The sequence below is a fragment of the Macrotis lagotis genome, chromosome 1 (genome assembly GCF_037893015.1).
Source record: "Macrotis lagotis isolate mMagLag1 chromosome 1, bilby.v1.9.chrom.fasta, whole genome shotgun sequence".
Lineage (NCBI taxonomy): Eukaryota > Metazoa > Chordata > Mammalia > Peramelemorphia > Peramelidae > Macrotis > Macrotis lagotis.
Window position 1 is genome coordinate 432,417,065 of NC_133658.1, and position 18,273 is coordinate 432,435,337.

At 38.5% G+C, this 18,273-nt stretch overlaps 1 protein-coding gene across 3 annotated transcripts in view; it reads left to right on the top strand.

The window, feature by feature from the left end:
• Positions 1-18,273, top strand: part of ASPG (asparaginase) — a 130,191-nt gene that overhangs the window by 78,199 nt on the left and 33,719 nt on the right. For all 3 annotated transcript variants that reach the window (XM_074213218.1, XM_074213220.1, XM_074213219.1), the window contains exon 12: positions 3,260-3,423. In XM_074213218.1, the coding sequence (XP_074069319.1) occupies positions 3,260-3,423 (164 nt within the window). The remainder of the gene's footprint in view (positions 1-3,259; positions 3,424-18,273) is intronic.

Below are 18,273 nucleotides of genomic sequence, written 5' to 3' on the forward strand. Positions count from 1 at the left end.
TTGGTAATCCAGACTTAAGATAACCAGTCTCCTTCCTCAAGGGGAAACAATGTGCATCTATATCTATATATCTATATATCTATATATCTATATATCTATCTATATATATATATATATCATAGAAAGGTAGAAAAAACATACAAAACACATAAAATTCACATTATTTTGGGGGGAGAATGTGTATTTAGAAAATAATTTATAATTTTTGGGGAAGGGGAAGGCACTAGCATTGGGGAAAGGAGAAGATAGACTTCAGGAGGAGGTAGTATTTGAGCTAAAGATCCCAGGTCCAGGTTCAAACCCTAGCTCTTTCACTTACTGCCCATGTGACTTCTTACAAGTAACTAAACCTCTCTAGTTTTCAATTTCATCATCTATAAATCGGAGTTGGGTTATTTGACTTCTAATGTCTTTTCTACCTTTTTTTTTATCTTTGATTCAGTGATTCAAAGAAGTAGAGGTACATCCCAGTCAACTAAGATTTAGGCAGATCATCTCAACTTTAGCTGTAGCAGAGGAATATCTGAAAAGAAATATGGTAGGGAGATAGCAGGGATACAGGCACAGAAATGGGAGGTGGGAATAGAATGTTGTAAGTGGATGTGGTTGGGCTGGAATATAGAGTTCCTAAAGGAGAATTGTATGCAATAATACTGGAAAAATTGGCTGGAGCCAGATGGTGAAGGGCTTTATTTGTCAAACAGAAGAGTCGGTATGATTCCACAGGTAAGAGGCAGTCAGTGGGGCTTCTTGAGCAGGTGAGTGACATGGTTAGAGTTGTGCTTTAGGAATATGGCAGTTATGTGGAGTTGGAAAGGAGAGTGATCGGAGGATATAAGATCTCTTAGAAGGCTATTGTAATAGCTCAGTCAAGAAGAGAGGACTTGAATGAGGGTGATAATCAAAGGACTGGAGAGGAAGTATTGGATATGATATATATTGTGAAAAGACTTGGTAAGAGTTAATAATAGAATTTAGTATTTATGGTATATTTTTAGGTTTACAGAGGGCCTTTTAGATCCTGTACCCTAAGTGCCATTATTATCATCCCCATTTTACAGATAAGGGAACTGAAGTGAAGTAATTAGAGAGGGTAAGTGATATCACAATATCACACAGCTAGTAAATGTCTGTGGTTGGATTTGAAATCAGGTCTTTCTGACTCTGAGGTCAACACTCAAACTGCTTTGCCACTTAGCTGCCTTATGAGGGAAGAATTGAAGGATGACCTTTGAGGCTGTGAACAAGGCCACCAATATTAGTAATAAAGAATATCAGTAACCATAGAGAGCAATTTTAGTTGAGTGATGAGATTAGAAGCCAGATCTGGGCCTCTGTACTAGGGAAGGAGCCAGTGATTAAAGAGAGGTTGAAAATGAGGAGAGAAGGGATGAGTAAAGGGGCAGGTTCTGAGGAAGACAGGAGGTAATAGTATTGAGGGCTCAAGTAGATAACTGGACATTTTCAGGAAGGACCAGCTCCTCCTTTGAGACTGGAGCAAAAAAAGAGAGAATGAGAAAAGGAGAGAAAGAGAGACAGAGACAGAGATATTCACAGATAGAGGGGTGGGGTGGGGAGGAAAAGATTGACATGATTTGGAAGTGCCTCAGAGTTTTCAGTAAAGTCTGTGTTAAGGTCCTTTGCTGAAGCAAAGAGGGTAGGGATGACATGTGGAGAGAAATGCCAAGGGGAGTAAAATAGTCACTAGGGGAAGAAGGAAAAAGATTAGCATACCGTCAGGAGGGCGCCAGTTTAATTAGAAAACAAATTTGGAGTTGACTTAGTTGTGTGGTTTTGTGACTATCTCATCTTCAGCATAACTATGAGATTCTGTGATCTGGTGATTATATCCATTAATGAGAAGCTCATTACCTCCTAAGGTCAACTTTTCTCCTGGATAGCTCTAATTGTTAGTTCTGGCTTCTGGGATCAGGAAGAATTAGTTTAATTTCTGCTATTTGGCAACCATGATTTAAGATTTAAATCTTCTCTTCTCCCAAAGGTGAAGATCCTTGTGATTTCATATGCAGAACTCTGGCTTCTGTACTTGAAGTGCTTCAGTAAATGGTTGTAAAATGAATAAATGGTGGAGATGAGATTTCAGAGGAGAGAACATTGAGATGAAGCATTCAGGAAAGACTGGAAGAGATGGATCTTGAAGGATAAATCAAATTTAGTAAAATTTAGAGATTAGGGAGGACATTTACTATGGCTTACAATGACAAATCATATTCATTATGGGGTAGGAAGCTCTCAAGGCTCAATCCCAGTCAACTAAGATTTAGGCAGATCATCTCGATTTTAGCTGTAGCAGAGGGATATCTGAAAAGAAATATGGTGGATGCTAAGCTGGAGTCTCAGTTATCTAAAAGGGTTTGACTGATCCCATAGCACAATTAACGAACAAACCATAGATGTAATCATAGTATTTAAAGCAGAAAGAGACCTTAGATATCATTCTGGCTAATCCTTTTATTTTACATGTGGGGAAACTGAGCCTCAGAGTTGTTAAATAACTTGCCCAAGGCCACACAGAGAAGTATCACAAGTGAGTGAACTGAACCCAACTTATCCAAATCTAGTGCTTTCTTCACTATCCTGTGAATTTTGGAAATTCTCTAATTCAGTGGTTCTCAAATTTTTTTTCACAATAAGAAGAACCCTTGTTTATTTTAATTTTTATATTTAGAGCCAATTAGGGTTAAATAACTTGCCTAGGTCTCAGTAAATGTCTGAGACTGAATTTGGACTCAGGTCTCCTGACTCCAGGACCAGTACTACTTTAATTGTCCTAAATCTTTAAGTTTAAACAAACTTTGGCAGAATCTTTGTAATAAAATCTTTTAAAATTATTATTTTAATACCTACTAACAAGCAAAATAGAGTTCATTCAAAAACAGCCACAATAGCAAACTTGTGGTGTTCCAAGGTTCCTTGCAGCACAATTAGAGAAACACTGACCTAATCTTGTCACCACATTTTACAGATGGGGAAACCAAGGCTCAGAGATTTCAAGTCATTAGTGAGCAGCAGAGTCCAAATTCAAACCAGCTCCTCTGTCTCCAAATTCAGAATGTTTTCTTCTTAGGTTCATAACTCAAAATAACTGAAACTAAAACAGATACTTATCTATTGGGGGATTGCTCTCTCCTGCTTGTTACTTTTAAATAGATGGGCCAATGATAGTGAATCTCAATGATCCACTTCCTCCCATCCTCTGATTTCCAACATCTACAATGTCTGTCTGTCTCTTTTATAGGGAGGGGACCTGAGTGAAAGTGATTTTGATGGCCGTACTCCCTTGCACATGGCTGCCCGTGGTGGGCATGTGGGTGCTGTCCAGTGCCTTCTGAAGAATGGAGTAAAGGTGAACAGTTGGGATGGTGACAGGAGCAGTCCACTGTTGATGGCTGTGAAGGGCAGGTACTGTGGGATCCAAGGTGGGGGGTGGTGGAAGACAATGGGGGTTGGTCCTTGACTGCCTGTGAAGGATGGAGTCTAACCTGGAGGTCTTGGCAGCTAGTGGCACAGGGATAGGTTACTAGTTGGACCCCCTAGTTTTGCTTAAAGACTTAATTGACAAAGAAATGATCACTTCCTGTGAGAGAGCCTATTGCACTCTGGGACAACTGTAATTTTTAAGAAGTTTTCTTTTAAATCAAGTCAAAACATGCCTGTTTTTAACTTTTCCCTAATTGTTTCCCATTCTGCCCTCTGGGGCCAAGAAGACCAAATATTGCTTCCCCATGAAAGCCCTTCATATACCTGGAGTCAAGGCCTCTTAACATTTTCTGTGTCATGGACCCCTTTTGTAAGTCTGGTGAGACTGTTGAACCCTTCCTTGATCATCTTTTTAAATGCATAAAGTACATAAGATTATAGAAAGAAGCCAATTATATTGAAATATAAATATCAAAAAAGTTCATAGACTCATGTTTAAGAACCCTGGTTCTAAGTTTTCTCTTCTGTAGGCTACACATGCCCTGTTTCTTCCATCAGTCCTCCTATGACCTGGGCTCCTGGCCTATCAACATCCTAATTACTCTTTTTAATGCTCTCCACCTTGCCAATATACTTCTGTGGTGCCCAGAACTGATCATAGGATTCCAAATGTGGTTCTGCCTGTGGCACCTGACTCCATCCAGGAAGAGGGGAAAAGCCAGAGAGAATTGATAAGAACTCCACTTCAATAACAGCACAACGAGGTTTACAAAACAGAAAAGTATAGACAAATCTTCAGGAATAGAAAGGAAAGAGGGAACATTAATTGCCCAGTGTCATACAGCTGGTGTTAGAGTTGGAATCTGGACCCAGGCTTTTTTTATTCTAAGTTCAGAGTTCTTCCCATGACTCTATGATACCTTTTATATTGTTCAGACTTCAATTTAGCATTTCAGTTGGTATGCTGTTTGGTATTTGTTGTTGTAGTTGTTCTTCAATTGTGTCTGACTCTTCATGATCCCATTTGAAGTTTCTTGGAAAAGAACTGGAGTGGCATGATAGGTCCTGCTCTAGTTCATTTTACAGATGAGGAAACTGAGACAAAAAGGGATAAGTGACTTGCCAGCTACCCACAGGCCAGATGTGAACTCAGGAAGATGAATCTTCCTGACTCTAGATTCAGTACTCTATCCACTGGACCATCTAGCTGCCCTAATTGGATATTTAAAGTCCTTTATAATCTGGTTTTAATCTATCTTCCCAACCTCATTGTGCAGTACTCTCCAGTCCAGTCAAATGTTCTATCTTGCTCTTTTTCCCATCTGCAGTTGTATTTTCCAGCTTGCTGCCATTACCCTGAATATCCCTCAATCCTAGAATGCTATTCCTTCTCATTTCTGCCTCGGAGAGTTCACAATTTCACTTGGCATGGTGGTGCATGCCCATAATTCATGCTTTTGAGTAGATTGGGGATGGTGGAGCTCAGGAGTTGTGGAGTTCTGAGCAGCTGGGGATGTGGAACTACCACCTTGCCTAGCCAACTTTGGTCACCAGCAGGGTGGCAAAACCCCTGCACTCATCAGAATGGGTCCAGGCTCCCTCCCTCCCATTCTGCTTGGATAAGATAGGAAGACCTAATCTTTAAAAAATTCCAGTTTTCCTTCATTCTTAAAGGTCCACATTCTACATGAAGCCTTCACCCTTCATTTATTTTGTATGTGATTTTTATATAATAATAAATATACATGTTATCTCTTGTTATAAAATGTAAACCCCCTGAGGGCAGGGATTTTTAATCATGGCTTTGTAGCCCCAATACCTAGTACAGAGGGCAGCCAAATGGCACAGTTGATAGGATGCTAGACCTGGAGTTAGAAAGGCCTGAGTTAAATCTGGCCTCAGACACTTAACTGTGTGACCCTGGACATGTCATTTCATCCTGTTTGCCTCAGTTTCCTCATCTATAAAATTTTCTGAAGAAAGAAATGGCAAATCACACTAGTATTTTTACCAAGAAAACACCAAATGAGGTCCTAAAGACTTGGACGTGACTGAAACGACTAAACAACAACATAAAATGCTTATCAATTGATGGATTGATTTGCAAAGTCTTGCACATAAAACAGTCCCTGACTCCAAGGAGCTTACATTCTACTATTAGATTGGGGTTTAAACAGAAGAGATAATTATTAAACCAATGCAGCCAGAACTAAAAGGAAAGCAGGAAAGTGGGGAAAATTTTTTACATTTACTTTCTCTGGTAAAGGTCACATTTCTCAGATATATAGGAAACAGCTCAAATTTATAAGTTAATGGCTATTTCCCATCTAAAAATAGAAAAACCATAGGAACAGGCAGTTTTCAGATTAAGAAATCAGTTATCAGGGTGGCACTAGCCACCCTGAGCACCGGTCCTGGAATCAGGAGTATCTGAGTTCAAATCCTGCCTCAGACACTTAATAATTACCTAGCTGTGTGGCCTTGGGCAAGCCACTTAACCCCATTGCCTTGCAAAAACAACAACAGCAACAACAACAACAACAAGAAATCAGTTATCTATAGACATGAAAAAATTAAAGCTATCTATAGACATAGGGGAAAAACTATAAATCACTGTTGATTTGAGAATGCAAATTAAAACAACTCTGAGGTGAGCAGTTGGAGATGTGGAACCACCAGATTGCCTAACCAACTCTGGTCACAAGAGTGACCCCACCCCATCAGAATGGCTAATATGACAGAAAAAGAAAATGATTAATGCTGTCAGGGATACGAAAAAAATTAGCAAATTAAGGTAGTATCCAACTAGTCTAACCTTTCTGGAGTGCAATTTGGAACTATACCCAGTAATAGCAATATAGGCTTGTATCTCAAAGAGAGCAAAGAAAAAGCAAAAGGACCTATGTGTACAAAAATATTTATATCAGGGGGTCTGTGTTTGTGTGTTTATATGTATTTGTGTGTGTGTGTGTGTGTGTGTGTACTGGCTAAGAATCAAAAATTGAGGGAAATATCTATCTGTTGGGAAATGGTTAAACAAATTGTGATGGAATATTGTTGTGCTATAAGAAATGATGAGGGGATGATTTTAGAAAAACATGGGAAGATTTACATGAACTCATACAAAGTGAAGTGAGAAGATCCAGGAAAACATAGTACATAGTACTAGCAATATTCTAATGATGATCAACTGTGAAAGACATAACTGCTTTAAACAATACAGTGCTCCAAGACAATTCCAAAGGATTCATCTAGAGAAAGGACTGATGGGACTCTTGAGAGCAGATTGAAGTATATTTTTTCACTTTTTTTGCAACATGGCTAAGATGGAAATATCACACACACGACTTCATATATATAATTGATATCATATTGCTTGACTTCTCAATGAGTGGGAGTGGGATGGGAAGGAGGGAAAGAGAATTTGAAACTCAAAATTTTAAATAGTGAATATCACAATATAATAATTTTTAAAAAGAAGGGATAGTTGTTGATCAGTACCAGGAAGATAGGACACTGTATTCACTAGGGAAATCTAGGTGACATTCCTAGAGAAGTGATTGTTGTGGACTGCCTGGAGCTTCTCCATTTGTAAATCATGTGGCTTGGATTTGTAGCTGCTGGATTAAAAGAACAAATTGGTTAGAGTTTCATTGTATCAAAAAACAATTGTTGTACACTAGTATTGAGTTTGAAGAATGGCAACTGATAATTATCCAGTCCTTTACATCCTTTTCTATATCTCATTTGAGTTTTACAAGAAATCTGTGAAGTAAGTATTAAGGATGTCATCTCTCTATTTTGCAGATGAGGAAACTGAGGCATAGAAAATTTGAAGGACCTACTCATGGTCACAGAGGTAGTGGTTATACAAGACAGATTCGAAGCCAGGTCCAGAACTCTACCCACTAGAACATTCCAATTCTATTCATTGACATACACTTATAACTTAAGAAATATACAAATACAAATTCAGCTATACATAAGAATGTATACATACTTTTGCAACATGCAGATCTGCACAGTAATACAAGAGATGCATGTCAATTTGTAGTTACACAAATATGTGTATAAATAAGCATGCAAACACACTGTGTTACACAGATAAAGAGATCACATTTCTATATACTATCCCTATAAAAGAGGAAGTCTAATATTATTATATCCACTTTACAGATGAGGAAACTGAGAGGTGAGGTGCCTTCCTCATGGACATTCACTTGGATAAATTCAGACGCATACACAAATACAGCTGTATATATAAGGTATATCTATAATGATCCTTAATAGCCAGGTAGCATAGTACAAAGGAGTTGGACTTGGAGTCAAGAAGTCCTAAGTTCAAAACCAGCTTTGGGGAAATCCTGAACAAGTCACTTAATTACTATCATTTCAGTTTCTCCATCTTAAAGATGGGGAATAAAAAGAACACCTACCTCCCAGTGTTTGTGTGAATAAAATGAAATATTTGTAAGACACTTTGCAAACCTTAAAGCAAAGCATTTTAAACTGTAATAATTTTAGCTTATTTTTATATATGAGATAATTGCCACAGCACATACCATCCTTACACAGATCTCCAGAGACCCACATGAGTAGAAGCATACTTATACACACAGACATATTCAAAGATATACATGAAGACACAGACCCAGGTGCATAAACAGGCCTAGACACAGACATACCTGTGACTAAACACATCTTCACAGGTATGGGTACATACAACTAAGTACTTTTAGATACACTATCATAGACACAGGATCATGTGAAGATATGTAGTCAGTTTGGTAGTTACAAGGGGTGATGATTGCCCACTGTTGGCCAATCTTGCCTTAGCCTTTTCCATTACTCATGGTATGATCACTGTCTCTCCCCTATTAACAATGGACAGACCCCATTCATGCTGATTCCCAGAGATTCCACTTGAATGTATTTATTGCTATATTTTGGCCGATTCCTCACTTCTTAGCCCCAACCAAGGGCTAGTTTAGTTCTGGGGAGAGGCCTGGGTTTGACCCTTGACTCAGATCCAGCTCAAATAGGTAGTGCAAGGAGACTAGGATAGACCAGCCAGCCCATGTGCCTATGTAGTAACATGGACTCACTCAGGAGATGTGACCAAACTGGTTTGCCCTCTGGCCAGGGTGGGGTTTGTATGGGGGTGGATGAAAAAGAACCTCTCCAGAATCAGCCCTGGTGCTGTCATGGTCCTTGTACCACCAATTGGTGGCAGAGGTTTTAGAAGAAGCAGAAAGGAGAAGAAAATATTAACTGGGGTAAGAGTCCAAGGAAGGAAGTAATAACATATATCTCCCTGATTACATCAGTTTGGAGTAGTGGAAGGAACCCTGGGCTAAGAGTCAAGAGGCTTAGATTTTTAGTCTCAGCTTTGTCACAGACTCCCTGGGGAACACTGAGCCAGTCCCTTCTTTATTTGGGTCGCTGATTTCTTCTGGGATTAATGAACCCTATCTCCTTCATAGAGTAGTCATGAGGATCACCTTTGATATAATAATCTGGTGGAGTAGAAGGGTTCTTGGAAGGCTCTGAGTAGGCTGCAATCTGTTTATAAGCATAGAGAAAGAAGTCAGTGGTGATGGAGAGACTGGAGGTGAAAAGGAGAGAAAGGGATGCAGCTAGGTCATAGAGATGACTAGAGATAATATCATTGATGGTATAGGTGGGACCTTCACATAGCCTGGGATTGACTTAAAACCATTGCAGCTAGCAATAGCTGATAATGAATATCCCCCCCCCCAGGTAGATGACTACTATAGGGGCTGCTCTACCTTCTCCTTGAGAATTTAGGACTGAGGGAACAAACCTCCACCTCTACTGTGTTTATTGAATGCCCCCTGTGACTGAACCAGATAAAAATGCAATTGGGAAATATTTAATCAAATAAGTAAAAATATAATAAAAACATAGATAATGATATATTTTAGAACAATGTCAATATGTAGCCCACAGGGTACCCTATTAAGGATTACTGGCCCCTGTTTCTCTGCAGATGAAAGGAACCATAGGAGCCAAGCCCATTATGTATCTTTGTGGGACTGCCTGAGGAAAGCAGTCCCTTGGTCCTGTACTTAAGAGCTGAGGGTTTTATTACATTTAGAATAGAACAGCTTTTGATTCTTCACTAAGAACACTTGGCTTTCTTGATCAAAAAAGAAGAGATATAGAGACCTTGAAGAGAGGAGGAGGAAGATTGCCAAGTGGTAAGGGGATTGTAAAACAAGAACAAAATTAATTCTTACTTAGGAATTATTGGTTCCTATTTCTAGTTGAGTTTAACTCTATTGCCCTAAGATCATAGAATATTAGAATTTAGATTTAGATGCTTAAATTGTTAATTAAATTATTGAATCTCACAATTACCAAAATCAGAACTCCTAGAATTATGTACCTATAGATTCTTGAGAACTGTAGAATTTTTTTGGAATTTGAGCATCTGAGCATCTTTAAATCTGATTGTATGCCATTGGAATCAGATGTAAGTATATTTAAAAGCTTTGATTCTTCAGTACCTAAAAGCTCTAGTCCTGCCCACCATCCTCCAAACCCTACCTGCTCATGTTTTCACTCTTTTCTGGTTCCAAAGCACAAATTAATATAGTTCCACTTGGGGAGATAAAGAATTAAGATATGGCCCCTACCTTCCAAGGTTCTGTGGTCTAGTTTGTAGGGACAGGATTAAGAATGTACTGTCAAAGTGGTTTACCTGAAACTAATTTCCCTTATTCTCCTTTGATTTAAGCATGGTGTAGTAAATAGGGGAACTACCCTCACTGTCAGAAAGACTTAGATTGAGTTCCACTTATGACACATATAACTCTGAACAAGTTGCCTAAAGTCTCAGTTCCCCTGGACAACTTTTTAAGTCAACAAGTTGAGATCTATGTTAGTAGAGGGAGTTTGTATATAGGAAGTCCTCATATTAATGAAATTGTGGGCCTGGGCCATTTATTACTATAAATGTTGTATAAGGCAATATGGTAGAGTGGAAAGCCACTAGATTTTGAGTTCATTCCAGAACTTCCTATATGACTTGAGGTAAGTAATAGTATTTCAGAATCTCTATTGCCTAAGTTGTAAAATGCAGATGATAATATTTGCACTAATAGCCTTGCAAGGTTATTGTCAGGAAAGCAGCTTACAAATCTTAAATACATCAATACTTCAATATCTGTGGTGTTTCCTCCATAGAATAACTCCAAAGGTAAAGGTTGTAACTCATGCATACCTTGTCATCTTATGAGATTTTTGACTTCCATAAATCCTCCCAATATACTTGAAGCTTTCCTTTAGCAGTTTTAACCTTTCATTGCTAATAGTGTAGCATATAGTCCTCTCATCTGTTATCCTTCATTCTTTTTTTAAACTCTTTTTTTTTTGTTTTTATTTTTTTTTGCAAGGCAATGGGGTTAAGTGGCTTGCCCAAGGCCACACAGCTGGTAATTATTAAGTGTCTGAGGTCAGATTTGAACTCAGGTCCTCCTGACTCTAGGACTGGTGCTCTATCCACTGCGCCACCTAGCTGCTCCTATCCTTCATTTTTGTTACATGTTTAATCTACCTCCTTTTGCTATTTTTAAATTAATTCTGCTTTTTCAATCAAGAAAAATCTGTCCTTTTCCCCACTCCACTTCTCTCCCTCCTGAGAAAGGAAGAAAAAAAAAGTCCCTGTAACTAAATGTGTATAGTTTAAAGCAAACAAATTTCCACATTGGCCATGACCAAAAAACATTTTCTCTATCGGCACTTTGAGTCCATCACCTTTTTTTCAGGAGAGGAATAGCAATTTTTATTTTTAAGGAGTGGAATTGTGTTTGGTCATTGTGTTGTTTGTATTTATGATAGTTGTCACTGTATAAATCATTTTCCTGGTTTTGCTACTATTACCTCTACTACTAACTTAACTCAGTATCAGTTCATATATTTTAGTGAAACCAGATTTCACTGAAGCCATCCTCTTCATCATTCCTTATGGCATAATAGTATTACAATTTATATATCAAAACTTGTTCAGCCCTCCCCTGCTGGGTGAGCACCATCTCAGTTTCCATCTTTGACTCTCTCGAAAGAACTGTTATAAATATTTTGGTGCACCCTTAAGGGGTTTATTTTTTGTTTATGATGAATATCTTACTTAAAATATCCTCCCTGTAATTTCCTCCTTCTCCCTTATTTTCTTTCTGTCTTATTTCATTGTTGAATGAAATGCATTACTCAGCTATGTGGATAAATGTGTGTGTGTGTGTGTGTGTGTGTGTGTGTGTGTGTATCTTTCCCTCTATTGTCCAGTTTAAAGCGTGGTTCAAGTATCAACTGCTTCCCCCAGACCTTACTTCTTATTTTTATAGGCTCCAACCTGTAGACCCCAGTTATGTGACATTTATTCATCATTTCTCTCCCTTTCTCCAACTACCCATTGTATTTCTCCCCTCCCTTTCTATTGTCTTTTTTCTATTTAAAATTGTTGTCTATTATCTTTTAAGATCACCAAAGCACAACAAAAAGAAGAAAGGAAATTAATAGGTTGGCACAAGAAGTACAAAACCTTTCCAAAGTCATTAACTCTCTAAAAATTATAATGGATCAAATAGAAGTTAGTAATTCCATGAGGCAAGAAAAGTCATACAAGACTGAAAAACTGTGAGAAAATGAATAAGGTAATACATAGCAAAAACAATTGACATAGAAAACAGGAGAGAAAATTTAAATCATTGAACTTAATTAGATTCCCCTCTAAGAATTGTGATGACAATAAGGTTCAGATGGAACACATATTAGGATTATAAACAATTTATGCTTTTTTAGTTTCTTTTTTTTTAGTTTTTTGTAAGGCAAATGGGCTTAAGTGGCTTGCCCAAGGCCACACAGTTAGGTAATTATTAAGTGTCTGAGACCGGATTTGAACCCAGGTACTCCTGACTCCAGGGCCCGTGCTTTATCCACTACGCCACCTAGCCGTCCCTCTTTTTTAGTTTCTTATGATAGCTTCCTCATATTTAGCTTTTTGTGTTTCTTTTGACTCATTTATCTACATTCATTTTTCTATACAGCTTTGGTCTTTTCATTAAGAATTCTTGGAAATTCTCTATTTCGTTAAAGATCCATTTTTTTTCTCTTGTTGAATTATAAGTATTCTTTCTGATAAATTATTTTTGTCTGTAATTCTTCTGGAATATCATGTTGAAAATAAATCAAAAGATTGATGCCATTTTATGATACCATGAAATATAATGGCTAGCATTTTGTTTTTGTCATACCTTTTGGGTAATTCAGTGTTTTAAAGTTTCTCTCTTTTCAATCTGTTTTCTAAGTCAGTTTTTTCTGTGAGATATGAGGTATATATATATATATTTTTTTTTAGTCTTTTGACTCATGAAGTTATTATTCTATTTTATCCATTCTATTTTTCAGAGACTTAATTGCTTAGGTAAGATTTTGTCAATTTGTTCATTTTATTTCCAGTTCTTTATTCCATAACTTGCATTTCCTTTTCTAAGTTTTTTCCCTTTGGCATTTTCATTTCATTTATTTAAAAAAAACACCTTTTTTATCCCTTTAAAAAATATTTGTCTTTTCCAGAAATTCTGATTGAACTTCTTTCTAAGCTTTATTTTTTCTTAAGGTTTGACTTTCTTTTTTGGTCTAATTCAATTTTCAAGAAGTCTGTTGCTTGAGTATTATTCTATCTCAAGCTAATTCTCTTTCCAATTCTTCCTCTTCACAACTCAATTCTGTAGCATTTAGTTAATTTCCAATTTCCCCCTAACATTCATTTCTTTTTTAATGTTTCCTCTATCACTCTCATTTTATTTATAAAATTATTTTTAGGTTTTAAAATAAACTCTTTTATCATCTCTTCCAGGAGGAATTGCAATTGAACTTATGTTCATGCTGTTTTTCTTTGATGTTGTCTTGTAGATGTTTTTGAGTAATTTTCTTCAAGCGTCCTGTCTTGAATATCTCTTTCATCATGAAAGCTTTTTATTTTTATGGTGGAATTTTTCTGTTTGTTTGTTCTCTCTTCTAACCTACTTCTTGACCTTTTAAAACTGTCCTCTGCATTTATGAAGAGAATGTCTGTATTGGTCACTGTTTTCATAGGTCTTTGAATATTCTAGAATTTCATGGACAGTTCAGGCAGGGAACCTCTAAGAAAACTTTCACTGCTTCCAAAGTATCCCAATACAGGGCAAAATCAAATTTTAACCTTCTAGGTAGGAGTTCTGCTAGTTCCTCATAACACTCTTGAAGGTTTGCTTAGTTTCCCCCAGTAGACTTCTGGTAGACTCAACCACTATCAGTCAGCTGAAAAAAAAGTAACAGAATTGCAGATGCCCCTTTGTTGTATTATTCCTGCCTTGGTTCTGGGTTGAGAAACCCACAGCTGCTACTTACTTATGACCTTGCTTCTTTTTTAGTACACATTTCTCACCCTGGATCATCCCCACTAGATCCAGTCTCCTCAGTCTGCCCCCTGTTCTGGAACCTGGAATTGGCTAGTGAGGGTCAGAGATGTCAGTTGGCTTCTGTTCCTATACCCTATACAAGTTTAGGTCCCCCTATGCTGGATCAAGGGTGTCTTCCTCCTTGGTGCACAGCTTCTTTTTAAATTGGAATGTTCTATGACATCTTCCTTATTATTAGACCCTAGCCCTAGTGGCTATAGATCTTTCTGCTTATCTCTTTCATTGTCAAGCTAGACTGGGAAAAATGACTCACTGTGATGGGGACAGAGGGGATTTCTTGATTAAACTAAATTTCATATATTTTCTAGATCTTTGTACAAAGGTTGTGGTATAGAACTTGATTGTACCTGTATTATTCCTGCCAACTTGGCCCCAATTCCTGCTCATCTATTCTTTTTTTTCTTTTAACATCCATTCTTAATTTAGGTCTCTCCTTCTGACTGTAATGTAACACATCATTGCCAGACTCAATTTGTCATAAATTTGGGCTCCTTTTAGATCTTTTTTGGCAGTGTTGGGAATGTGGAAGAAGCTGAACTGTATTTCTGCTACTCTACCATCATGTCTCCCCTATTCTACCATCTTGGCTCTCTTCTTTTTCTAAGCTCTTTCCCAGATATCTTTTATGCCAATTTTTGAATATAGTTCTAAGTTGATGATCTACTTTAGCTTACTCACACCCAAACATGTGTCCTTTATTTTCTGGGTCATCTGCAATTTTGATTCCTTGGATGGTGGTGTTCATTACATGATTTACAGTCATAGAGCGATCTTAGACTAATATCTTTTAAACTTTAAAGTTCTATGTGAGTTACTGAATGCTTTTACATTCATATCCTCGTTAGGACCTCATAAAAGTTCTTTGAAGTAAATGGGGGGAAATTTGTTTTTCTTCTTTATTGCAGATTAGAAAAAGGCAAAAGTGGTGGATGATGTGACTAGGATCACACACAAGTTAGTGGAAGACCCAGGACTAGAATCCAGATCTGATTTCTCTTCATCATTGATGCCCTCTCTGTGCCTGTTGTTGTTTAGCCATTTTTTCAGCACTGTCCGACTGTTAAAGACTCCATTTGGGATTTTCTTGGCAGAAATACTGGAGTGGTTTGCCATTTCCTTTTCCAGTTAATTTAACAGATGAGGAAACTGAGGCAAGCAGGGTTAAGTGACTTGTCCAAGATCACACAGTAAGACTGAGGCTACATTTAAACTCAAGAGGGTGAGACATTTTTTTTTTAGGTTTTTTCAAGGCAAATGGGGTCAAGTGGCTTACCCAAGGCCACACAGCTAGGTAATTATTAAGTGTCTGAGACTGGATTTGAACCCAGGTACTCTTGATTCCAGGGCTGGTGCTTTATTCACTGTGCCACCTAGCCACCCCAGACATCTTTTTTTAAAAGAAAGATTTTATTTATTTTGAGTTTTACAATTTTTCCTCCATTCTTGCTTCCCTCTCCCCACCCCCCACAGAAGTCATTCTTTTAGTGTTTACATTGGTTCCATGTTATATATATTGGTCTCAGTTGAATGTGATGACAGAGAAATCATAGGATGAGACATCTTGACTCCAGGCCCAACACTCTATCCACTGTACTACCTCAATTTATTAAACTTGGGATTTAGAAGGGTTGGATATCAGGGATTATTGCTGAAGTGTGATGGAGCTTGTACAACCCCCACAATCACAAATTTTAGATTACACCCAATGATGGGTGGTTTCTTCATAGATGTCCACACTGGGACTGGCAGGATTGGTGGTTGCACATGGAACCAAATATGCAATAGACTGGGGAGCAAAAGCTCTCACCCTAATGCCCAATATCCCAAGATTTTTGCCTCTTAGCTTCTTGTGATGGTCGTCTTAAACAGGAATTGAAATCTATCTATTCCTCCATCATCTTGTTCTGCTTTAGTTGATTTGTAAGAACTCAAGTGTGGGCCTGATGGTAATGACTATTATGTTCATTTTTATCTTATGAAATTCTGCCTGACCTTGGTTTTCAGGAGGGATTGGCTCTTGGGAAGCTGCATAGGTCTGTTCAGAGAGTGTTTTTAAAAAGTGATATGTGTTTGGAAAGAGAAGATGGAAAGGAATGGAGGGAAGGGAGAAAGGACTGGAATCGTGACCTGGGCAATATGTTGTAATGAAATGTGCTGAATTTGAAATCCTAAGACTTGTATTTAAGTCCTGGCATCAAGTCTTTTTGATCAAATACTAATCAATAACTTCCTCATTTGTCAGATACCTGACAATACCTACATTCCTGAACCTTACAGGGTAGCTAGAAGGGAAATACTTTGCAAATCACAAAGTACATTAGAAATTCAAACTCTAGTGTGTGAACTAGACAGGACATCATGGCTGGGGGACATTCCAGACACACCTATGGCTGGGCAAGATGCCCAAGTGCATTTCTCCACTCTCTTCTCTGTCAAGTAGGATCTGGGACCCAACAGTTGGAGTCTGGTTCTGCACCAAGGATATGAAAGCCACCAAGAAATGCTACCCTGACTTCCATGGCTCCTTTGCGTGGCCTTTGTACCCATGCAGGAGTAGGGGCCAGGGATGTGTCCTTGGTATTCCTTTCTTTCGGTGTGTGGCATACTTCCTGGAGTGGCTGATTTGGAGGGAGGCACCTTGGACGGCCACTCACACACATAGCAGGGAAGGGCTTGGCCCAAGGTCTGGGAGTAATCGACATATTTCAGGGGATTAAATCCAACTGCTTCATCTATAAGAGAATGGGAAATCCCACCAAACTTAGACCCGGATCTGGGGTTGGTTCCATCCTGGACTGGAGGTTCATTTTATTCAGGGACAAGACAATTCCTTCCTCCCATTTAACTGTCCTCCATTCCTCCTCCTCTTTCTCTCTCCTTTCATTTCTTCCCTTCTATCTGCAAAGCCTAAAATAGCTGGTGGGGTGTGTATGTGTGTGTGTGTGTGTGTGTGTGTGTGTGTGTGTGTGTGTGTGTGTCTTTGTTTCTTGAATACTCAGAACATAGGGTTCCCTTCAAAATTTGAGGGTTCCCAGAAGTCAGGAACCTGCATGTTTCCTTTTCAGATCAGGGTTTCCTCAAGAATAGAAACCAAACCTTGCCCTTAAACTGAGAATAATCTCAGCACAGGGTTGTGCCTGCCTCTTGAACTAGGGACTCCCCCAGTGATAGGACTGTATCTCCTCCCACAGGAATAGACTGTTTTCTTCTCTTCTTCAGACTATTTTGTGCCTTCAAACATTATATTCTCCATTGAAGAGTATAAGATATATACAAAGTGTAGAATGTGATAAAGGCAAAGAATGTGCTAGAAATGAAGTGTTCTAACAAACATATGAAATGGCGAAAATTACTTTTCAGTTAGAATGATTAGGGAAAACTTTCTTGAAAAAGGTTATTTCTCTGAGCTGGGCTTTGAAGGAAAAACAGAATTTCTACAGGCAGAGAGGAATGGGGACAGTCCTCATGAATGCAGGAGGCAGGATGGGGTTACACATCAACTTATCTTGTTTTATTGGCATTGTAAAAAACCTCAAAAGGAGTGGTGTGACTAGTGGAGGACCTTGAATGCCATAATTTGGAGCTAAGATTTTATTCTCTAGGCCAAGGGGAACTACCAAAGGTATACCAGAAGGAGTGATGTGGTTAGATTTGTGCATTAGGAAGATTGTTTTGGCAGATGCATGAGTCATGAACTAGAATGGAGAAAAACCACAAGTAAATCTAGAGACAAGTCAGAAGGTTCTTACAAGTCATTCCTTCTCTTGAGGCCTCCTCTTAGAACTACCATCTCTAGGCCATCAGAAAAGCAGGCTCACTAATCCCTGCCACTCCCTTCCAAGGAGAGCATGGGTATGAACAATGAGATCATCAGCCAGTTCTGACTATTTCCAGGTGTGAGGTGCAAGGTCTCCTGCGCTAAGGAAGACTGGGAATTCAGAAAGCATTTCAAAATGTCAGACTCATTCCCAGATTATTCTCCTCTCTAGAGGGGAAGGCAGAGTTGGTCAGCTTTCACTTTTTCCTGTGGTTTGAGACTTTTTTCCTCATAGGTAATCCAACTCCTTGTACCATACAAGACCTTGGGCAAACTCCTTTTCTTTCTGGGCCTCAGTTTCCTCTTCTATCTAATGATAGGGATGGACACAAACTTCTGCCAATTCTAAATTCTCTGATCCTGCTCCTTGTTTTACTCTCATCTCCTAAGACTTGACTGAACCCCTTGAGAGAAAAGAATCATGTCATGGAATTAGAATGTGTGAGCTGACCAGTCCTCTCATTTGTCAGATGGGGAAATTGAAGTCCCCAGAGGGTTGTCCAAGGTCATGTAGCAGTGGGTGGCAGAACC